A 25,494-nucleotide genomic window follows, 5' to 3' on the forward strand; every position below is an offset into this window, starting at 1 on the left:
TAGGCCTAAAGAGTAGGCCTAGGCTACAGGAGGATTTCCAGGCGCACAAGGCGTAATAAGGACCGCCAATTCCAAAGACTATCCTTGTCCTGTTTTGCTTCCAAAGGAAGCTATAGGCTACAATAATACAGTAGAGCAGTGACTGTCTGTAACTCTCAAATTGAGGCTGATTGTCCCACATAATTATATCTTTATGAACGGTCACTCACCGACGTCTTCGGTGTATAGTTAAAATAAATAAGCCATGCATCTTTGTGCAAAATAGGAGACACGTCACTACGGTCAAGGTAAAAACAAGTTAACAACTCAACAAAACAAAAAAACACGGAAGTTAACAGTGGTCTGCGCTGCATAATGATACAGGTTATCATAGGGGTGAAGAGGAATGGGCATTGTGGTTGTGGAACATAAACGTTTGAATTATTTTAGGCTACTGGGTAAATGATGCAGTATTTTGAAACCAAAACACGGACTGGCCAATATGTGGCCATGGCACCATGGCATGGTCCCAGCCTTCACTTAGAGAGTGTGGTAGCTTTCTAATTAGAAACCTGCAGCTGCAGCCATTTAAGTTGATTTATTTGATTGAAAAATGAAAATGTTATTCAAAATGGGTACACTACTACACTGTCTGTACATACAGTACTGAAAACCTAGCACACCAGGTTCATGCAAGTCCACCATATCCCTTATTGCAGTGGTTCCCAAACATTTTCGTGTCAAGGACCCCCAAATCAACATTTATTAGACCACGGACCCCCCATTTGAAAACACATGCCAGTGACCCTGATAAGGCACGAATTTTACGGCTCTAGCAGTGATTACGAAATATATTAATTTCATGGACCCCCAGTTTCACACGCATTATGCTACGGACCCCCGATTTAATGGCATTTCTATCTCTGGGACCCGAGTGTACACTCTCTGTGTACACTCTGAGTTACAGACCCATAAGGGTCCATTTGGTTCCTAACTTCCTAACTACTGTATCTCTAATTGAGCTAGGTACCCCCTGGAACTCCCTCAGGTACCCCACTTTGGGAACCCATGCCTTATTGTCTGCAATAGGCCTACATAAATCCAAATTTGACCAAATGTTGTACGGCTTCCAATCCACGCGCCTAACTATACAATCCTAAAGTGTTAATTTTCCTCTGTTCATAGTAAGAAGTCTTCCAGGGGTCAGATAGATACTGAAGCATTTGAATATCAATCCCATGAATATGTGTGTCTGTTTTCTCTTCAGGTGGACGTCACCACTGCTCCGGAAGGGCTTCACCAAGAAGTTAGAACTCGCTGATGTCTACAAGGCTCCTTCCTTTGACCTCGCAGACAACCTCTCTGAGAGGCTAGAAAGGTGTGTAGGCCTGCAGTTAATAATCAGTGGTGGAAAGTAACTAAGTACATTTACTTAAGTATTGTATAGGCCTACTTAATTTACCAATTTTTAGGTATTTGTACTTTACTTCTCCAATTATTTCCAATCTCTAATCTCAGAGGCAAATATTGTACTTTTACTCCACTACATTTATTTGAAAACTTTAGTTACTAGGATTATTATTACAAAACAATACAATAAACACTTCGGCCCTATTACATTTCTGCCATTAGAAAATACAAAATATTTTTGTACATTTGAAAACATGAAATGGGACATTCTGCATAGTGAGTACTTTCTTTAGTACTTAAGTACATTTTGATGCCGATTAGATAGTGTCTTTTTTGGGGCACTTGGACACAGACTGGCTGGCCGTACGTGGGTCAAACCGGCGGGAGCTTCTGATTCTCAGATGGTGTCTCTAACCTTTCAGTTATTGTACGGCCGCTCCAGTTATTGTGAATCCCCCACACACCTTTTTGATTTGTTTCGGGGCTTTATCGATAGGACAGTAGACTGACAGGAAATGGGGGCAGAGAGAGAGAGAGATGGGCAGTGACATGCAGCAAAGGTTGCCGGGATCGGGATTCGAACCCGCGACACGCTGTCAGGCTAGCACTGCAGCATAGGGGCGGCCCGGGGCCACACATCAGAATATTTTAAGCGCATCAGTATAACATGGTGTGGCCTGTGATTTCGATGGTGCTTTTAATGGAAAAACCTCTGAACACTTGAAGATATATAAAAAATCACACCCGTGTGACTGTGAACCGAGTGGTGCAACTCCTCTCTCTCTCTCTCTCTCTCTCTCTCTCTCTCTCTCTCTCTCATTAGCAGGCAACACTAATACTATCTCTCTCTCTCTCTGTTTCTGGCAAACAGTGCCCCTACTGGTACTCAGTCATACTCGCGCTCATTAATACATACATGGGTGAACAGTGAACACGTGAACACATAGGTGAACACGGACATTGCTGGTTGTAGGAGTGGTTGCACCACTAAAAAAAAACATCCTGTTCTCTCATCTGGTGAGTGGCATATTTGAATAGATGCGCATGCGCATGCGCATGCGCATGCATAAAGTGAATGGCTGCAGATCGAGTGGCAAAGTGAGTGACAAAGTGAATTTAATGTTGTTTAAAGTCATTTAATGCAATCAAATAGGACTTTTCTGTTTGGATGTATGGGCTGTCGAGGCCAGAAAGTAGTTTTTTGCCACTCAGTAGGCTTAACTTCTGGGTATGATCTATGATGATGATGTCACGTGTATAGTTGCATACCTGCTACTCAGACAGTACCTGACAAAAGCTGCAATAATCTGCAAGTAAAGCTCCATGGAATTGGACTAAGAACAGGGATGGACTTGCCATAGGACGGACTGGTCATATTACCGGTGGGCCGCGACCGTGGGGGGCCGCTCAAGTTATGATATTAGTAAAGAAAAAAGGCAGGCAGGCAAAGTGAGTGACAAATAAACCCTCTTCTATCTTGAATAATTTTGCCAGAATTCTTGTGAGAGCAACAAAGGGTTGTGTAGTGGTTTGTATCATTTATGTTGTTCTGAAAAGTGCTGGTATTAGGGCTTGTTTGTTTGTGTGTGCCTCGACGGAGCGGGCGGTAGAGTTTCGGCTATCTGCACGCTGGTTGTGGTGGGCCGGTCTGGGCGAGTAATTGATGTAGATCTGTCCTCTCCTTATCGCCTTCTCTCTGCTACATGCAGTGTCCTTGATCAGTAGTCATGTTTAAAATGTGCACACCTGGTAGACACTTTTGGTCACGTGCCTCAAGATAAGTCTGCTTCATGTGATTTGTGATTAGCTATTGTGTAAAAAGAGATGAATGCAGGGTTCCTGTAAGACAGTGGTTTTCAACCAGTGGTGACCACCAGTGGTCCTTGAAGGGGGTTCCAGGTGCTCCCCAGCTACTGTAAATGATGGAGAGTTGGTAACCAAATGGACCCTTATTAGATCTTTAACTCTTGAGAGTGTAAAATGAAACCAAATGGGTCAATTTGGTTTCATTTTACGCTCTCAGGAGTTTCATTACTGTTAAACATCTGCAATACTTAATTTACAAGAAGTCTACATTAGAGAATGTAAAATTGTTAATTGCCTGTTATCTCGCCTATTGTACCAACATCAATACAGCATGGAATTGTGGGCAAAATCATATCCAACGATAACAAAATGTTCTTTAGTTTTGGGTCTTGAGAGGCCAAATCTCATGAAATGGTGGTCTGTTGCTCAAATGAAGAAAATTCATAATGGCCCTTGATATGAAAAGGGTTGAAAACCCACTGCTGTAAGATAATCAAACACAATGTGTCACTGCCTGGTTGTGAAACTATATGTATGCACCGTCATAATGTACTCTACTGTATGTAGTTCAGAAAATGACTGAATGAGTCATATAACTGTATCGTATTGCGCTGTTAAACTGTATATCACATAATCTACATTGACATTTTAATAATTCGTTTTACAAGTGCAGTGCAATTGTACAGTTTACGGACAGCCTTTAAGTTTACAGTGTTAATAGTACACAGTGAAACCATTAGTGTTGTAAAGTTGGCTCTCTGAGAGCTAAAGGGACACTTTTATTTTTTTATTTTAATTAATACATTACATTATGTTAAAATTTTCAATTATGACATGCCCAAAACTGGGACACCTGGTTGAAAGTGAAGGAGGGAAACTTCACCCTTTTTGCAAAAAAAGAAATTATATGTTAATGACGTTTAGAAGATTTAGAACACTTTCCTGGGGGCCTTTGTGTGTGTAATGTGTGGCTTTAGATATTTTAGATTTTAGCAGTGAGCCCAGTGTCTCTGATGTCATCGACACTGGGCTCACTTCCTTCCTGTACTACAATTCCCATAATGCTTTGGTGCACTGCTCCTCCTTGTGGATAGGGAGAGGGATATAGTCCAGGAAGTAAGCTACAAGCTTGTAGATCTACTATTTTTGAAAAATCGTGAAATATGTGGCACAAATCTTTGAATATATATTCTTTCAAAGCGAACGTTTTTAACTCAAATCTTTGCTTCTTGGGAGGTCACTGGAACAACATATTTTCATATGGGGGTCGGCGGCCAATTACATATATATTTTTGGGGGTCATGACATGAAAATGTCAAGGACCAGCTGACATAGAAACAGGGTTTTTCAGAAAACTGTCATGATTTAGAAGGCATTTGTAGAATCGTCCTCCGGTCTAATTAAGACAAGTAGTTATTGTACATGTATGAACATGTCTGGATTGTGCTGTGCATATATGGAGTCACTGCCCTTTCCTGTATTTACTGTAGCAGCGCACCGATCAGCCATGTAACACACTCTTCACCGAAAATAAGGGATGGCATTTAAAGGTGGCCGGACTTAACCCAGGTCTGTGTGGCCCAAACAAACACCCAAGGCAACTATGGGGGACGTCATGCTTAGCCTGTCTGTCTGTCTGTCTGTATGACTCCCTCTCTCTCACACACCCCCTCTCTGTTTATTTGTCTGTTGACTTTCTGTTTCTCTCTCTCTCTCTCACTTTGTTTTTCTCTCACCCACATGGTCTCCCTCTCTTGCTTTTCTCACTGACGTCGTCTTCTCTTCTCTCTCCCTCTCTTTGTCTCCCCTCTTTCTTTCCCTCTCTGTTTGTCTCTCTTCCGCCTATACCCTTCTCTCTCTTTTGTCTGGCTTTAAATCCCCCATTTCTCTTTCCATGCACCGCCGTTCCTTCTTTTAGTATTGGGTAAATGTCACACCTTTGAAGGTTTCTTTTTTTACTTCTTATTGTCCTTCGGGGGGGAAAAAAACAGAAGTGAAAGCTTTCTGGCCACCCGTTAAATGCCACCCGTGTTTTTGCCCCTGGGACAACGCAAACACAGCGGTGCCCCATGCAGGCTCTTGCTGCTGGGGGCCCTCATTGGGCCGAGCTGGGGGCCACGTCACGGCCCGGAGTGCCAACAGTCCTGTGAATGGGCGTTAAAAGTTGACCTTTTGAGGAGGGCCTGATGCCCACAGGGTGATGAATGAGCGGGGGGCACTGGCACTGCATGGCGTTGGTGTGGTGTTATTTTGATTTATTTTGATCGCACAAACACAGAGGGCTGCTGGGAATTTGAACTTTACCGGGTTACAAAAGGCACAAACAAACACGCACGCACGCACGCACGCACGCACGCACGCACGCACGCACACACACACACACACACACACACACACACACACACACACACACACACACACATCCCTTCTGATTTTTCTCTTTCTCTTATCTTTATCCGTCTCCATTTTATCTCTTTTCTTTATCCATTATTTATATATTCTCTCTCCGCTTTGCTCTCCATCATTCACTCTCTTTATTTCCTTTTTCCTTGTTCACACAACCATATTTTTACTTCCTATTACTCACTCCTCTCACGCTGACTCCCTCTCCGTTCCCCAGCCGTTCCCATCGTGGCTGAAGGTCCCTAGCTGCTGTCCACGGTGTGATTCAGTCAGCTGAATCTCCCAGGTTATAAATGACCTAAACTGTAACAATGGGCTCGCTTTACTCTAACTGTTTGCTCAACTGGCACTCATTCAAATGCTGTTGCAGCTTCCTTAACTGCTCGCGTTGAACATTAATTATTGTCCTGTTTTATGTTTTGGGGAGAGAAAGAAGACAGTAACTTCTGTCTCCAGCTTCACTTGTTTTTAGGTACACAAGAATCGTGAGGGATACTGCAGATTTGACAGTTCTGGGCTCTGGCCCTTAATTGCGTTGCTACTACTGTTTGTTAACCCATTTTGGGCGGGAACCCCTTTTGGTGTTTCAAGCATTACGTTGTACTTTAGCTATTGAAAAATAGCAGATCTACAAGCACTCGTGTCATGCTATGAACTTGTAGGTCTGCTATTTTTGAAAAATGGTGAAAATGTGCCTCAAATCTTTGAATATATATTCTTTCAGAGTTTCAGTTTTTAACTCAAATCTTTGCTTCTGGTGGCTCCCTGGAACAACATATTTTCAGATGGGGGTCGGTGGCCAATTACATATGATTTTTGGGGACCTTGACATGAAATATTGAGAACCACTGATATAGAAACATGACGTTTTTCAGAAAAAAAGAGGCCTAAATGGGTTAATGTCGGCACTTGGCGACCAAGGAATGTAATCTTGTCCTGCCATTGTGCTCATTGTAAGTCAATAGTATTGTAGATAAAACCATGTAAACATGAAACATGAGTGCAAATGTTGAACCTGCAGTGTTGTGATCGTCTTGTTTACTGTATTATATGTCTAATGCAGACTCACTGCCAATCTACAGGCGTAATCTGAAGACTCACCTCTTCAGACTCCACCTTAGCCTGTAGTGGAGCACTTGCCATAGCACTTTCCCCATAGCCTCAACAACCTTGCAGGCTTATGCAAAGGGACACAAATTAATTTATATAGCATGTGCAGACAGATGCCAAGCCATTATTGACCTGGCATCCTATACTGTTTATAGTTCCAATGTAGAGATCATTGATTTTCTTTGGATATTATACTGTTGACTGATGGTAGGTTCTTACTTTACTTATGATCGTAGATGACTATTTCAGTTTTCTATGCATCCAAATGTATTACCTTGTGTTGTCCTATGCTTACTGTAAATCGCTCTGGATTAAGAGCATCTGCTAAATGCCTACATTGTAATGGGTGCTCTGCTGATATAAACTAACAGATTCTGTCTCCCTGTTCAGAGAATGGGACCGCGAGGTGGCATCGGCTAAATCCAAGCCCCGGCTGATGCGAGCACTTTCCCGCTGTTTCCTGTGGCCCTTCCTCTTCTTTGGAGTCCTCCTTTATTTTGGGGTACGTTGGTTTATGTTGCTCCCCTGTTAGCGCTCCATTGGTTCGTCCGGTGTCCACCATTTTGGTTCCAAACAACATTGTTAACTACTGGCTTGATGGCCATGCATGGCATTTGCTGTGCACCCTTCATGCTCCCCAGCCCACAACTTCAAAACTTTGAATCCCTATATCTGATCGGATCAGATTTCGAAATCCTACATTCTGTGATCCAGGATCAGACAATCAAGCCAAATCCTGTCCCGGTATATCAAAACAATTCCGGATACGATTAACCTGATCCACATTCAGAATGTTCAAGATTTACCAGATACTGATTTGAAGTGTTTGTTTGTTTAGTCTTGGGGCCTTTTTGCCTTCATTGATAGATCACAGTAGGTAGACAGATGGGGGGAAGAAGACACTACAGCAAAGTTTGTCGGGCTCGGGACTCGAACCCGCAACACACTGCCAGGTGTCTGGACCGCTAAGCCGGTGCAGGCCTTTAGAGACTTTCCTTAAATAGTTTGGTCATATCTGATACTTCCGTGATCAGTGGATTTATCATCTATGAAGGTTAAAATAGATCATGGCATAGCCGTCATCACATGTGTTGAGGTCAGCACATTTGAGCACAATTGGGCTCATTTGGGCAAGAGGCTATGGCCGTTTTTAGCCCAAGGAGTGTTTTTTGTGCAAAACGAATGCTTGGAATGGATTCAGAATCATGAAAACCCCCTAGTTTGACACGTCACATGCTACTTAATGCAGAATTAATTTTAGGTATTTTTGCCTTATTGTGCCTTAACAGGTTCTTGATGGACAAAAGGGGATTTTATTTCCAACGGAAAAAAATACTTTTAGTTACTCTGCTGCGCCCTCTACCGATATTGCCCAGAGAATTGCCTCATAGAGAATATTTTTCCTTTCTGGCCAAAAAGTACCGTTTATACGTGTGGTGGGGGGCTCAGAGTGTTTCCACTAAGGAAAGTAGGCTTTCTAATGACACAACCCACAGATAGCTCTAAATGAAACACATTAGAGCTATGGACCAGAGCTAATACGACCCCACTAAAACACTTAAGCGCTATATACTTTCTTCTGTCAATTGCAAACGTCCAAAGAGCGTTTTTATCTTTTTTTGCCATCGGAGTGGCATTGCTTTCAGCGGCTGTTAGCAAGCTTTTAGACTTTTGTCTTGTCTCTTGTCTTGTCTTGTATTATCTTGTATTACCTTACTTAAATCCTGTGTGTAATATTCATTTTCGTAGTGAATGAATACAATTCCGGTGTGTCCACAAATAAAAAACTGTGATTAATAGTGTTTGTCAAAAAACACATATATGTTCAATGTTTATTGTGAAAAATATACCAGTAAAAGATCATATCAAAACCTTTGATCTGCTTTTCCATGTCTTCACACAGTATGAAATTGATCAATTCGTATCTGGAACTAAAGTGTTTTTCCTCACTGACATTTTCTATGTCAGGGTTGTTGTTTTAAGTTTCAATTGCCAGTCCAGGTTTACGTTTCAGGTTTCATAAAAAAAAAGAGTAATGCCACAGTTTTATACCTCAACAAACAAGAATGAAACCATCGTGCTTCATGAGGGTTTAGTCGAGCCAGGCAGGACTCATAGCCGGCAACAAACAGGCCCTCATAGTGACAGTGTCAATATCAACATGGCAATGTTTCAATACTAAATGGAGCAGTATCTAGTATAGTATCTAAGCCTCCTGACCTGTTCCTGCAGCCCCTCTGGGCACCTGCCTTCCCATCCACATCCCCAGACCATTCTTATAGTCCACTCTTAACAGAGATGCTATACTAAATAATATATATATAAGGATATATTCTAAAGATTAGGGCGACACACAAATAGTTACACAAGTACACATTGGCTGATAGTAAGCATGGAGAAGTCAGGTCAGCTGTTAGATTGGCAGCTGCAGTCGAGTTAGAATTAGCACATTGATGCTGTGTCTGACTAGCATTGACTAGCATTGAATGAGATTGACAAATACAGAATAATACATATGTTTGGAAATCTATTTGGCATTCTAAAATATCTATTACAAACATAAGAAATATATTTGCAACCTACAGTAGTCCAAATTGACCCAAATTTCTGTGTTGACTATAGTATCTAATGATGAGTATGATTGACATATCAAAAAGGTTGGCATTCCATATATTTAACTGAACATAGTCTTATTACACACAAAGTATTATAACGGCAGACACCTGTCAAATTAGTTAAAATTGTTCCCTTTCACCTGCCACTTTGCAGGTGTTTTATAAGCCCATGGAAGCGGTAATGTCTTAAAATGCCCTTTCTCACTGGTGAGAGATACTTATGTGTGCAAAATGGCTTCTAGAATTCTCCAGATTGTTCTGGCAGGTACAGCGCAGACGTTGTTTAGTTTCTCTCCTGGTTAGAAATCCTCACATGTACACTACACAGTAAACGCTTTTCTCTCTAGACTCACACAACAACCCCCAGGAGGACAGGCCCATCTGTACATACTGTACACACGACTGTCCTGTACTGTACTTGCTAGTGAATTACCAGAGCCTCCACAGTGGTGCAGTGGGCCAGGGACGTGCACACATAAGGCATTAAAGGGGGCTTCAGCCCCTGCCCTTTTACCCGTCGGTCTGTAAAACAACTGCCCTCTCCAGCCCATGAATGCAGCATTTACTACTCCACGGCGAAAGAAATGCAAATGCCACTGCCTTTCCTTTCCATGCCATTCCGGAAGGAATGCAGCATGGTCTCCTGAACTTGAAACGTTGCATCTCCACTATAGCTAAAGAGTGCTGGGTTGGCCTGGGCCTTGGCTCAGCGGTACAGGCACCTTGGCTGGTAATCCAGTCTGGCAGTGTGCCGCGGGTTCGACTCCCAATCCCGGCGGCCTTTAGTGCATGTCACCCCCCCATCTCTCTCCCCATTTCCTGTCAGCCTAGCTACTGTCTGTCTGCCCCTCTATAAAAAAATAAAAATAAAGGCGGAAGCCGCAAAAAGAGTGCTAGGTTCCGTCCTGAAAATAGCAGACCGACAAGCTCACAATGCGTCGCAGTGCGACGTGTTGTGAGCTTGTAGATCTGCTATTTTTGTCCAAAAGTGCCCTCTTATAGGGGATTTCAGCCCCATGCCCCTCTATAACATTCTCTGCACGTACCTGCAGTGGGCCCATAAGAGTCTCCGTGTTGCACATACACCCCAGGCATGTCGCACCAGTGTGTCGCTATCTGCACCCACAGTGACATGGAGCTCCTCCAACTATGGGAGGGAGGGAGCTGCCTGCCTGACAGCAGCCATTACGTTACGTAAGCCTGCTACAGCCTACAGTGGGGGGGCGGTTGCCCTGGTTACAGGAATGCCCCCGTTTAGCAAAGCAAGGGGAGGGGGTTGAGGTAAATGGTGGCGTTTTAAATAAATGTCCTTCCTTGGGTCTTGTCATATTCCTTCAGTATATTAAAGGATCATTCACCACTTTTCAACCTATATATAATTGGTCCTCACTAATGTTCATGATAAAATAGCAAATATATATATACTTGGCATGTGTCTCATAGGAGGGCTGTGGGGAGTTCATAAACAAGTATTCAAGTGACATCATCATTAAGCAGATTTGTTTAACAAGATTTAATTTTTAAAATATTTAGATATTATATATTATTTATTATCGTGATATTATTTATTATCGTGAGAACAATGGCTTTCATTATCACATTGCAACTTTTCAGGAATAGAAAGCCTGCAGTTTCTATTAGCTATGGCCGAATTAAGCGAATTTAGGCCAAGGAGTGTTTTGGAATGGATTCAGAATCAGGAAAACCCCCTAGTTTGACCCATGGTTACTGATAACAGTAGTGTGAATCAGAAGGACAGAATGGACATTCAATGCTCCTTTTGTATTTTTGGTACAGCTTTGGTACAGAAACGCTTGAATTCCACCTCGGCATCAATAAAGTGATGCAATACAGTGGTTCTCAAAGCGGGGTCCGGGGACCCCCAGGGGTCCTTGAGGGAGTTCCAGGAACCAAATGGAACCTTATGGGTCTGTAACTCGGAGAGTGCACAAATGGAACCAAATTTGGTTTTCCATTTGAACACTCTCAGAGTTGACCCATTTTGGGCGGGAACCCCTTTTGGTGTTGGCATTATGTTATGCTTTAGCTATTGAAAAATAGCAGATCTACAAGCTCATAGCGCGCCACCGAGTGGCGCGCTATGAGCTTGTAGGTCTGCTATTTTTGAAAAATCGAAGAACCACTGACATAGAAACATAGCTTTTTCAGAAAACTGTCAGGATGTAGGAGACATTTTTATCTCAGGTCAAAATGGGTTAAAATGGGTTAAATTAACATTGCTTTTACCATGGGCTATAATATAACGGTCAATCTGGGGGGTCTTTGACATTCACAGGTTTGAAAACCACTGATGTTAATAAATGTGATGTATACGTATTACTCTTTCTCACACACACACACACACTCTTCTTCACCTCATGTTTTCCAGGAGGCCTCCAAGTCGGTGCAGCCTCAGCTGCTGGGTCGGATCATCGCGTCCTTCGACCCGTTCCACGCCCCGGAGCGTGAGCAGGGCTACTACCTGGCCCTGGGCCTCTGCCTGCTGTTCATAGCCCGCTTCCTGCTGCTGCAGCCCGCCCTCTTCGGCCTGCACCACCTGGGCATGCAGATCCGCATCGCCCTCTTCAGCCTCATATACAAGAAGGTAGAGGAGTGTGAGTGTGTGTGTGTGTGTGTGTGTGTGTGTGTGTGTGTTAAATTGTGTGTTGTCGTTTGTATACTGTAAGAGAGAAAAAAATCTGGCCAATCGCAGTTTGCGTCCTCACTTTTCCGTCCTCACTTTGCTGCCCTCACTTTTAGCTTCAATATGTACTTTTGCTCAGCCAATCAAATCATCGCTATGGGATGATCAGCCAATCGCAAGCCAATGTTTGTGTTCACACAAACCCGGGAAGCTGGAGGGGCTAGCGCCCCTCAAAAATATACAAAGGCACAAACAATGATATTTCAGTGGCTCAGGAGGTACGATACGATTACGACCATACGATTTGTCACACACGTTACCGCAGTGAAATTTGTCCTCCGCATTTGACCCATCTCTTGGAGCGGTGAGCTGCTAGCCTGGCTGCCGGCGCGACAGTGTTGTGTAATATTAGTTTGGCTTATTAGCCAGGCTAGTGAGCCATGCTCGAGAATCATTTGATTAGTTGATTTGATTAGTTGATTTGACCCAATCCAACTTTGACGCTGAGTGCCCAGCAGGGAGGCATTGGGTTCAGAGCGGACACTCTAACCACAAGGCCACTGTCTGGTAAACGGTTCGATTCCCAGAGTTAGTGTCGGAAGTGCCCTTTAGCAAGACCCTGAACCCCAAACTAGTGTGTTCTTCTGCACACTACTATAAACATTGGGGAAATTGGCAAGGTATAATGACTAAATTGGGGAGAAAATGAAAGAAAGGTATGAACAATCTTGACCGATCAGGGAACCTTTGTCCTTTTCAGACCCTGAAACTGTCCAGCCGTGTCCTGGATAAGATCAGCACTGGTCAGCTGGTCAGTCTGATGTCGGCTCACCTCAACAAGCTGGATGAGGTAAGAGGACTTAGTGGGGTGTAATTAAATGTACTGTCTTGGCATGATTAGCTACCTGCTCTTTTAAATTTGCGGAAATCAAGAACTCGTGGGCTTTTATTTTCTCAGGGAACTTTGTTTTGGTACAACCAAAACATTGCATTACAACATTACAACATTACAACAACAACAACGCGGCTGTGGCTCAGGAGGTAGAGCAGGTCGTCCAATGATCCATGGGTCAGCGGTTCGAATCCCGCCTCCTCCTGTCTACATGTCGAAGTGTCCTTGGGCAAGACACTGAACCCTGAATTGCTCCCGATGTGCTGGTTGGTACCTTGCATGGCTTCCGCCGCCATCGGTGTATGAATGGGTGAATGTAATGCACAGTCTATGTAAAGCGCCTTGGATAAAGGCGCTATATAAATGCACCATTTACCATTAAACAACAAAATTACAGCTTACTGTAATTTTGATCATTCTGATTCTTCCTTCTAAAAATTGATAACATTTCAGAGTAGAACACTACAGTACATACCCATCTGTGGACTTGTAAAAACTCCATTGGGTGAAATGGAAATCAAAAGTGAAGAATGGGGAAATTCGCTCCCTCATGTATTTACTCAACACCATGTTTTGTAATCTGTGAGTTGGGCTCCCCTCGACCAGGGAATTCATATTCATGGTTATAATATAATTAGAGTTACAGTGAGGTTTAATTAAACTAGACATGTAGGTGTTTAGGGGCAGCATGGTGATGGAGGTCACGAATCAAAGGACGAAGGGTTTTAAATGTTCGTTGGACCTCGTCCACAGAACTGTGCTTAGTGTGCTGACATATCAACACAATGTAACAAGGACAATACTGGATCAAAGTTAGGGCTAGGAGTCTCACAATATCTTTAAGCAGCATATCCTGTATCGTACTGTATGGGGGGGGGGGGGGGGGGGGAGGAGTCGCGAGACATGGCCTAAGCTTGCGACTGAATGGCTGGAAAATGGAAATTAAGAGATTACTTAGTACACATAGTACATGCAAAAACGGATTATATCTGGTTTCACTATTTATTTATTTATTTATGATGTGTTTTTTCTTTATAGCGGTCAATTTATATTGGTGTGGGGAGGGGGGTGGGGCGGGAGTCGCGAGACATGGCCAAAGCTTTTCTGAGGGTCCCCCAGCCAAAAACGTTGAGAACCCCTGTGTGTGTGTGTGTGTGTGTGTGTGTGTGTGTGTGTGTGTGTGTGTGTGTGTGTGTGTGTGTGTGTGTCTCTACAGTGGTACTCTGTCGGTCTCATTGAAGCGCAGAATGTCGATACACTCTGTGACCTGCTCTGGAGTAATTATCACCCGACTTGAATAGGGCTTGGTGCGATCGCTGCAATGCACCTTGCCTGTGATTTTCTCATAATAGTGTGTGGCCGTGTGCGTGCGTGTGTGCGTGATTGCGTGCGTGAGTGATCGAGTGCGTACGTGCGCGTGTGTTTCCCAGCAAACTGTTTATAAATTAACAGGATTAAATGGGATGGACTTCAATACACGCAACGTCTTTTCACCTGACAGTGAGGAGTTTCACGACTGGGAGGAGGGCAGGGTTGAGTAGCACTGTGCTAGGACCAGCTTTAGGAGTTAGCAGTGACAAGGGACTATAATATACAAGTTCAGTCATATATATGTTTTTAATGTAAAATGAGCAATATATTTATTACGGTTTAGCGATGAATTGGATCTGCTTTTATGTACTCTGATAGTCTGATAAAGTGCATCAGTCCCAACTAGAGTTCTCATTTTCTGCCCGAACCCGACCCGGCCCGGCCCGGCCCAACATTTTAGGGCCGGGCCGGGCCCAAACAATATGCTAATTAGTCGGGCCAGGGCCGGGCCTCGGGCTCTGTGATTTTCCGTGATTTTTAATTTTTCTTCTTTTTTCAAAAATTATATTATATTTATTATAATAAAAATAGCAATTCTGTTATTTGTGTAATGTGTAGGCTATATAGCCTACACGTATGTATTTATTATGAAGAGGGCTGCGCTATCTGCGATTCACTTGTGACAGGAGGAAGACGGAGGAGTGGAGGCGGGGGGCTTGGAATGGATTACTGACTGCGCAGGCAGAGAGAAGTGAACGGTGGGGTGGTTGTTTAATGTTTATACCGCTGGCTGGCCTCTGTTTTGTGGCGCACCAAATGAGCTTCAGTTCATAATACTAAATGTTTTATAAATCAATCGAATTATCACACGATAGACTGCAACATGACAAAAACAGTTGGACTGAGGCACTGAGCCATCTCGTTAAACCCAGCTGGCTGCGATGAATAACCTAATCATTAGGCCTAATCAACGTCATATAGTCACCACACCAACCATCCATATAATTCTGTAGTGTATCATCTGACCACGCAATGTTACAGTCCACTGCAGGCTACAGGCTATTTGATTTACAAAATGATTAGTATTATAACCGCCGTCCCTCAGTGCGGCAGCGGCGCTCCTCGTTATATGTGCCCGATTTAAAATAACAGATCTCTAAGCTGTCGAGACACGCCATGAGCGGTGTAAACTTTGTAGGCTATGTTTGTTCTTTTGGACACCGAACGGGGACGATACTTGGGGTCTTGGACATAGCTTCACTTCAGAGGAAACGGGGAGCTACTCACCAGTCACCACCACTGGAAATGGAATCCATTAGAATGATATGGAAATGGTACATTAACAGTCTAACGTGAGCTACATAAATCCTTTATTTCGGCGATAAGTCCATTGAACTCCGTTCTCACTCTCACACAGACACACACTGAAAGAAAAAAAAGAACGCCACTTTATTGCATGGCCAGCGCAGCAGCACGCGCCGTCAGTGGTTCACTGACGGCGCGTGCTGCTGCGCTGGCCATGCATTAAAGTTGCGTTCTTTTTTTTCTTTATCAGGCTTTATAGGGCTTCGGGCCTAACATTATGGTATTTTTTAGGGCCGGGCCGGGCTTCGGGCTGACCCGAAGTTGAGGCAGCCGCCAGCGACTGCACCGAGTTCCCGGACAGAACTTGCTCTGTCTGTGACAGGCGTGGCGCTCATGAATCTGGAATTGGCATGACGACGACTGCAGTACGCTGGGAGAAAAATAAAATAAAGACATCGCTAAAGTATTGTATTGTTGTGTGTGTGTGTGCTTGTGTTACAGAGCCTGGGTCTGGCCCACTTTGTTTGGATCACACCCCTGCAGTGTATCCTGTGTACTGGGCTGATCTGGGAGCTGATTGAAGTGAATGGCTTCTGTGCTTTGGCTGCTCTCACCCTGCTGGGCATTGTGCAAGCCTGCCTCGCACAGAAGATGGGACCACACAGGTAATACACACACACACACACACACACACACACTCATTTCCATTCCCTGAATGAATGCCCAGATTCACATTCCTGCCGTGGTCGTTGTTTTATCGTGGATCTTCCCCATGCAGCTCCTGTCTGGCGTGTCTATGCAGTTAGCCTTGATATCTCGTGGTACATACAGTATCTCCTGCTGGAGAGAGAGAGACAACAGTGGTACATATCTCCTGCTAGAGAGAGAGAGAGACAACAGTGTTATATATCTCCTGCTGGAGAGAGAGAGAGAGAGAGAGAGAGAGAGAGAGAGAGAGAGAGAGAGAGAGAGAGAGAGACAACAGTGGTACATATCTCCTGCTGGAGAGAGAGAGAGAGACAACAGTGGTATACATATCTCCTGCTGGAGAGAGAGAGAGACAACAGTGGTACATATCTCCTGCTGGAGAGAGAGAGAGACAACAGTGGTATACATATCTCCTGCTGGAGAGAGAGAGAGAGAGAGACTACAGTGGTACATATCTCCTGCTAGAGAGAGAGAGAGACAACAGCTCGCTTTGTGTCCCTGTAGAGAAATGTCAACAAAGCCACGCAGGGATATTCTGGCATAACAAACAACCAGCTGGTTTTCAAAAGCCACCTCAGCTCATTACAATTTACAATTTAGGGCATTTGGTGGAATCATTGCCCCCATTGTCCATATTCTGAGGAGGACGTTTAGCCTAAAATAGCAAGATCTAAACAATCAGTCAAAGTACAGTCTAGAGGGTTTAAGTGGTTAAATAGCATAAATGGATCCTATTAGTATGATTTTATCTTGACTTTATCCATTCAGTTTTGACTACTCTGCCGTCCTGCTTCAGATGAGGTACACATGAGGTGTTGCAGCCAGGAGGATATAAAATAAATCGAGTCTTGTCCCCAAAAAGCCAAGATCAAATCAAAATCAAATCAAACTTTAGGGACAACAATCGAAATTGACCAAAGAAGATGTTTCCTCCTGAGCATAGCACATGTTTGTATGTTTATAATTGGGAGCGGCTGCTGGGGAAACCCCAGCAGCGTGGTCTGGCGTAGCACTTGGCACGGCACCGTTTTTCTCTGTTTGCTTAGAGCAACAAATATATATCAGCTCGGGCGTTTGGAAGCGCTTTTAGGCGAGCACGTTGCGTTTTCAGCGGGGGAAAAGAAACCCTCACTAGACACGGCACCCTAACTGTTGCACCTAGTCTAAAAGACACCTTTTTGACCTCATGCTGTCATTAATATGAATTTCTCACAACTTCTTTTCTTCATAAAGCTGTAGACACTTGTTTCTTCTTGACTGCTGTGTGTTTTATAGTGGAACTAGTGAAGGAATGACCGAACGCTGAGTCGCTGTCTGACCTCATTTGATCCCTTCTTCTCTTTCATGTGGGAGATCCCACATGTTGATCACTCTGCCTAATTAGCCCATGTTTGTATTTACAATGCTGTGTGTGTGCGCGTGCTCGTGCGGCTAGCTTTTACACCAACATTTTCCCTCGATTACATTCGGGTTTCAAATTGGTCGAAACACCGGTTAACCACTTTAAACGCCATATGGTCCCTCAGGGCGCTCTCACCGACATGGGCAGCCAGCCTTACCGTCATCCGTGTTTGTACTGTACGTAAATGTCTGGGTGGTACAGGTATGTATCCTTGTGTGTATACTGTATGTTTTATTAACTGGATCTCCAACACCCCCCCCACCCCCCCACCCCACCCCACCCCAGAGCTAAGCGAGCAGGTATGATCAGTCGCCGCCTGGCCCTCACCTCAGAGATCGTGGAGAACATCCACTCAGTGAAGGCCTACGGCTGGGAGGAGGTCATGGAGCTCATCATCAGGAACATCAGACAGTAAGACACTAGTTTCTAATGCCGGGAGTCAGTCCAGGAGGCAAAACAGAGGTGTTTCTATAGAAGTCCGAGTTATACTTCGACTTTCTGTGTGGAGTTTCCCCGTGTCCCCATAGGGATGTCTATACTGCTGCCTCCCCCTGGGGCGCGCCTGATTGAGGGGAAGGAAACTGTGTAATAGATTTATTTGTTTTTTTGTTTTATATAAATAATCCAGGGTCTGCAGTACAATCCATGTACAAGTACATGGGAAGGCTAGCTGTCCCACAGCCGCGGTGCTGCCTAGCAGAAGGCCCGGTCCCACCAGGTTGCAGGGATTTAATATTGAGCTCCTATAAAACATCGATGTTCTGTATGATCAGCTCAATCTGAGCTTCAATTACGAGAATTAGGAGAAACGCTGCTAAAGATCGTCGCCAAAGACAGCGTGGACTGGAAAATACTCAATGAGGTCACAATGCGGAAGCGAAGCGTTGCCAGGCGACGGAGACGCCAAGAATTATTCTAGCGATTTATAAATGTTCAATGTCGTTCAGTGTCGTCCTAAGCGATCTGTGACTTTTAATAACAGTGTGGTTTTAGGCAGACCACGAGTCTATAACCCGGTCCATTTTATTTCCTCAGGGACGAGATGTTTCACACCAGGAAGATCGGCTCCCTGCGCTACTTCTACAGCGCCTCCTACTTCTTCTCGGCCATCCTGGTCATCGTGTCGGCCATCGTGCCGCACGCGCTCAGCAAAGGCATCATCCTGAGGCGCATCTTCACCACGGCGTCCTACTGCATGGTGCTCCGCATGACGCTCACCCGCCAGCTGCCCGGATCCATCCAGATGTGGTACGACACCCTGGCCCTGGTCAAGAAGATTGAGGTGGGTGGCGGCCTGGGGGGGCGCTTCTTGGAGCGGGGATTTGTTTTGATTGTTTGATTGATTGATTGATTGATTGATTGATTGAAACCTTTATTTCAGGGGAATACATTGAGACCAAGGTCTCTTTTTTTCAATGTCGCCATGTATACAAAAAGGAACATTTACCAGAATTATTTTACATACATGACATCATCATCATAATTTTTCGTGGATTTCACAATATCACGGCAGACTTCCCGGTCCTTCATTGCCATCCCCAGTTCCTGCTTACTTACATGACATAGACAACAAGGTACATGACGTTATAATACAAAAACTAAAAAACGTACAAGACAAATATTACAACAAGAAGGTGCATAAGCCTTCTGTCAGTATGAGGTCAGCTAAAAGACTTAGATAGCAAACGAGACAAGCTTATCTTGAGATCTGGTACCATAAGCGGAGCCTGCAGCACCACCTTCTTGCTCGGGTGGAGTCTGCAGAACCATTGCAATTTGTGGCACCACTCCTGAATGAAGTGTCTGGTGCTGGGACTCTGGTGCAACGCACAGGTCCTGGGCCTGGTGAGAGCAGGAGTGGGTTGCTTCATCTCTGCATAATATTTGCGTTCTGTGTGGATTTCAGGGTTTCTGGTAGGAATATTGTTTTGTCTGGTCACCATAACCATAATCGGCAATATACTGTAGTGTAATACACGTCACGTGCATGTTTTTGGAGAGGCAGTCTGTTCGTGTGCGTTATGGTAGCGCAGCACTTCTTTCCAATACATCACAGATGCAATGCACTGTTCCTGTGCTTACAGTATAGTTTCCTCAAGCAAATCGTTGCCAAAAAGAACAGAAAGTAGTCAGGAGAAAGGACAAGTGATCTGCCCTTAATGCCTAGTGTTATGTTTTGTTACCATCCTGTTTACTTCATGATGCCAAGGCAGTCAACCTGCCCACAATGACGTGTCACTAAGTAGTTCCACCACTTTGCTCCAACGCTCCCTCCATTGACAGTCACTGTGCTTACTATTAATATCCACAGCCCTACAAGTCCGGCTCCCTGTTTTATTATTGTCACATGGGTCTGGAATTGGTTCAGATTCTTTTTACCTCGGGTACTGGGACTGTTTATCATTTTTAAAATACCCAAGTCTATCAGAGAAGACATGTACTCAGGAGAGAAACTTGTGCAATTTGTGCTCATTTGTTTTTGTTTTTAAATATGACATCCAAGTATGAGAAAACAAGTGAACTTAAAAAAAAAAAATCCAAGGCACTGCCCTCAGTTGAGTTTTAAAAAGCCTTTATTGTATTCCTCGGCTTAGCTAGGCAAAGTAAATTTTTTTAATAAAAACGATGTATTCTAATGTTTTTAATTTATTTAAAATAATAATAATAATAATTAATTATAATACTTATTATTAGTATTTTATAATAATAATATCTAGCATTTAAATAAATAAAAACCTTGGTGGATGTACTCGACACTCGCGACACAAACACCTGTTCAAAACGAATTCCACAAAGAGAACTCCTGCAGCGTGTGGGAACTTCATTGTGGGTGACGCCTTATTCAAGAGAAACCAACCAATAGTTATGTATTCATACTGTAGTACAGCTACTGTATGGCATGTTGCATGTACATGTTGCATGTACAGAAGAAGTAGTAGAGAGTGCACGGGGCTGAAGACATGGCTGAAGTCACCGTCTGGCTCAGTCATCAGGTTATGTCACTGCCTGGCCACCGCGGTTATGTAAGCTCACACGTTGTTTTTGGAATACAGCCGAGAGAAGATGGGTAGGAAATGGTAAACACAGACATTTAGGGTGCATAAGTACAGGTATGTACTGTACACAGCACACACACACACACACACACACACACACACACACACACACACACACACACACACACACACACACACACACACACACACACACACACACACACGCACACACACACGCACACACACACACAACGTAACCACACAGCACACATACAGTACAAGACTCACTCAAATAACTTAAACACGTGTGTTTTGTACACCGTCGTTGACCTTTCACCTAGCATGTCCCTGCAAAGAGACACCGGGACAAATGACTGTACATTTATCTTACTTGTCGACGAAAGGGATTCTGGTAAATACATGCCAAGGACTCCAGTTGCGTGCGTGCGTGCGTTCATGCGTGTGTGGAATGGGCATCCCTCAGAATAGGTGTTTTGAGCAATTGGAAAGCTGAATGTATCTAAGGGAAAATGTTAGTGTAAAAGCTAGCCTAATACACACACAAAACACACACACACACACACACACACACCATTGTAAACACAAACATATATATATTACAATTCACATGATCCCCAATACCGTTTGTTCAGAATGATTGATCTGTCATCCCTGACTGTGTTTACGTCCCTGCCTGATTTGTGTTTGTTTGTGTGTGTTTTGTTCTGCAGGAATTCCTCATGAAGGAGGAATATAAGACACTGGAGTACAACCTCATGACCACAGAACTGGAGCTGGTTAACGTGACAGCCTCTTGGGACGAGGTGCGTGTGTGTTCAGTTTGCCTCATGAAGACTGTTCAAAAGTCAACTCAACCCATTTAGAGTAGACCTGAGGACGATTCTACAAAATGTCTTCGAAATCATGACGGTTTTCTGAAAAACCCCCATGTTTCTCAAACATTCTGTCATGTCAAGGACCCTCAAAATTATATGTAATCGGCCGCCGATCCCCATCTGAAAATATGAAAAAATATCAGACCTACAAGCTCGTAGCTATGAACTTGTATATCTGATATTTTTCAATAGATAAAGTATAAAAAGTATACAACACCAAAAGGGGTTCCCGCCCCCAAATTGGTTTAATGTGCTTTTCTGTTATTTAGACATTATTATCTTAAGAATATCTTACATTGTCCTAATGACTCCAAGGTAAGGGTACAACAACCCTAAAAGGCCCTGATTGTCACAGCCCATTATTTCCTTTTTTAAATGCATAAACGAGGTTTAACACGTTGAAATGTGTAAACAGCAGTCCCAGGACCACTCGATCTCCTCTTCTCTAGCGGCGGTGGCTCAGGGGTAGAGTGGCTGGATGGTAACCGCAAGGTTGCCAGTTCGAACCCGGGCTCCCCCAGAGTTAGGTCACATTCATACCAGAGAGCTTTGCTGCGATTAAAACGAATCCTGCTGTGCATTGTCAGAAAGTGCGCTTCGTTTGGCAGGTGTGAAGGCTCATTCGAATCCTAATGCGCAGCAAATAACATTTTACTCCGCCCAAAAACGTGGGTTTCGCTTCGCTTCGAATCGAATCGCACTTGACTACGATTCGGTGCCGGTGTGAATGCAATCCGCAGTAAATAAAGGAAATGAAGCAAACATAATGTGGCGGGTGAGGAGCTGGACACAGTTGGAGACGGAGAAGGCATATTTTACGCAGCGCAAAGATGTCCCGTTAATGTGGATAGACGTGGTCGAATAAGGAGACTGAAGCCCTGATCGAAATGAGGACGTGTACATTAATCAATTGCTTAAGAAAACACATAAAAACACTGCAGTGTATTATAGCCTACATAATAGTCTGTCTGTCTGTCTGTCTGTGCGTGCCGTAAACATGGAGTGCTGTCACTGTGTGGGACTGGGGAGTTATATCAGTGCGCTCATGCAGCGCTGTGCCTCCATGCCCAAAAGAACAGTGTGTGGCGGCTGCGTGCGTAGAGAGAGAGAGGGGGGTCCCAGACGGCACGACACATGCACGTTATGAGTGTAATTTTATCACCATAGATTTCACTGTGTAGGCTAGTTTATGAATGGAACACATTGATAAAGGTCCCCCCTGCTGCGTTTCCAATTGCTGCGAATGACAGTGTGAAGGAAAACCGCAGCCAATTAAATATGCAAGAATCCCAATTTCCCCGCCCATACGGATCTGAGTCTACCGAAGTATTAGGTGAGAATCTGACCTTAGTGTCGAAGTGTCCTTGAGCAAGACACTGAACCCCTAATTGCTCCTGATGTGCTGGTTGGTGCCTTGCATGGTTTCCGCCGCCATCGGTGTATGAATGTGTGTGTAATGCACAATCTATGTAAAGCGCCTTGGATAAAGGCGCTATATAAATGCACCATTTACCATTTCTACCAGAGTCAATTCATCACCATTTTATGGAGTGGATTATCTTGTCTTATCTGTGAGCAGAGGGCTGTAAACGTGTGATTTATGACCATCCAGTATCGTGAGAAAATCTGTGTCCTTTAATTTGCATAAGCCATCAATTATTTCACAAACATACAGTATACTAGCCAGGAAGACGTGGTCAGTATTTAGGGGGAGTCAGCATGTGCATCATTTATTTCCAGGATTCTCTCCTACTCTTCTCTGCTTCCCGGAATGTTCTATTAGGGGAAGAATGGGGAGGAGTGTTGTCTTTCTTTACTGTTGACAGCACGTGCGTCAGCTCATTTGAATGTGAATTGAAGCAGGGAGAGCCTATACAAATCACAGAAACACGTCTTTGTAAATTGCAGAAGCCCCTCTAGAGTCGCTGGCCCATGAAACGTCTCTGAGGTTAGTGATTACATTGCCAAGTCATCCGAGGTTTCCCCCCTTTTTATTGTAGCGGTGAGACGGCCGGCCATCTATTGATATGTATCTATGTTATGTAGACAGATGAATAATGCCCTTCTAAAGGTCTCTGGGAATCTGTTATTTCCCTCCCTCTTGCAGGAGGTAGAGAATGGCAGGCCTGTCTGTCTACAAAGCATGACAAACACCTGCTATAGTTGACCATAATGCTAATACAAAGCAAGCGTTAAATGTCTGCTTGCCACGCAGACAACCAAACACGTAAACACACCTGTGATGCATATACATTGATGTACAATGTAGTGAGTCATGGAGACCCTTAGATCTCCATATATGCATCTGACCTCGTGACATCACATGACATCATATATACCCTTATAGCCTCCATATATGGTCACGCCTCATGACATCACGCCTCATGACACGTGTCACACCACCGGCATAAATGTCCATCTCCATATATGAAGATCACAACACTGAACTCATCAAACCCACTGAACTCATCAAATCTACAAGCTTATAGATCTGCTATTCTTTTTTCTTTTCATGGAAATGTGGCGCAAATCTTTGAATATATATATTCTTTCAGAGCGAACGTTTTATAACTCAAATCTTTCCTCCTGGAGCTTGTAGATCGGCTATTTTCAGCAAGTGTAAAATCAGTCATTATGACGGCATCAAGGCCCGCCAAAATACATTTCCGTCGACTAAATCACCTGATTTTGTTGATTTTGTCGACTAAAACTAGACAAACACTAAAACATTGCAGGTGACTAAAATGTGACTGAAACTAAATGTAAACTATGACTATGACTATGACTGAGACTAAAATCAAAATGTGCTCTTTGTCTCCGCTCCAGGGCATCGGAGAGCTCTTTGAGAAGATCAAGCAGGAGAACAAGGCCAACGGCCACCCCAACGGAGACGCCGGTCTGTTCTTCACCAACCTCTACGTCACGCCGGTCCTCAGGAACATCAGCCTGTACCTGGAGAAGGGCAAGATGCTGGCTGTGACCGGATCCACCGGCTCGGGGAAGGTACGTAAGACATACAAATATACACTATGCAAAAAAATAAATCATCATGGTAGCAAAGCGTAACACCACTTTTGGTCAGTCTTCTTTCTCAGTACAAGGGATACACCTGTGGAATGCCCTACCAACTGAAATAAAACGACAAACAGATCTCAAAATGTTTAATGATGAAGTCAAACTCTGGTTGAAATCGGGCCAGAGGTGCGAACACTAATGTGTTAGGCACATTTTAAACTGTTATTGTACTTGGATTATGTACTGGATGTATTAGTATTTGTATGTAAAGGATTGTTTTAGTATAGGTATGTTGTAAAGGATTGTTTTAGGTGGAGGTATAGAACTATAGAAAGGCCTAACCAGGGACTGGGGTTGCAAATTAGCCTTGGCTACAAACCCATATACAGTACATTGCAACGGTTTCATGATTTTACAACTTGATACATTGTTTTTTGTATTTGTTAAATAAACGTATAAATAACATAAAATAAATGAAACAAAATAAACGATAAAACAAATAATGATCTGTCTCAAGACACTACACATTGCATGAATGGACCATTGTATGCACTTTGAGTAAGCACTCTGTGTATAGAAAAGCACTATAAAGATGCAATCCATTACTATCCATTACATATTGAGCAGAGAGCTGTTCTCACTCTAAGCAAGCATTTATTGCGATGGTGGCAAGTAGGAAATTGTCCTCCTTAACTGGAAGAAACCTCAGGCTTTATCTAGGCTATATACATTAGTATGCAAGTAAATATTAATATTAGGATATGTTTTTTGGATGTCATTTCTGGAGAACTGTTGGCGTTTCAGAGATAATAATAATAATCTAACAACACATGGCACAGAAAAACACCAAGACAAATACAAAAACATGAGGTCCCCAATGAATACAGAACCATCCTATTGGCGGGGCAGTTTGTTTATATGGCATGAGGGGACAAAACCCCTACTAAAGCGGACATTTTTCCACGGCAAGGTTCTGTATCAGAGATAATAAAGTTTGCTAAC

General features: G+C 43.6%; 1 protein-coding gene across 2 annotated transcripts in view; it reads left to right on the plus strand.

Moving 5' to 3' along the window:
* The window catches only part of cftr (CF transmembrane conductance regulator), a 101,809-nt gene that overhangs the window by 35,787 nt on the left and 40,528 nt on the right, over positions 1–25,494 (plus strand). For both annotated transcript variants that reach the window (XM_083764175.1, XM_083764176.1), the window contains 9 exons: positions 1,247–1,357; positions 7,099–7,210; positions 11,713–11,928; positions 12,728–12,817; positions 15,977–16,140; positions 17,871–17,996; positions 18,621–18,867; positions 21,313–21,405; positions 24,304–24,480. In XM_083764175.1, the coding sequence (XP_083620301.1) occupies positions 1,247–1,357; positions 7,099–7,210; positions 11,713–11,928; positions 12,728–12,817; positions 15,977–16,140; positions 17,871–17,996; positions 18,621–18,867; positions 21,313–21,405; positions 24,304–24,480 (1,336 nt within the window). The remainder of the gene's footprint in view (positions 1–1,246; positions 1,358–7,098; positions 7,211–11,712; positions 11,929–12,727; positions 12,818–15,976; positions 16,141–17,870; positions 17,997–18,620; positions 18,868–21,312; positions 21,406–24,303; positions 24,481–25,494) is intronic.

This window comes from Protomyctophum parallelum, assembly GCF_964188405.1.
Source record: "Protomyctophum parallelum genome assembly, chromosome: 4".
In the NCBI taxonomy this organism is placed as follows: domain Eukaryota; kingdom Metazoa; phylum Chordata; class Actinopteri; order Myctophiformes; family Myctophidae; genus Protomyctophum; species Protomyctophum parallelum.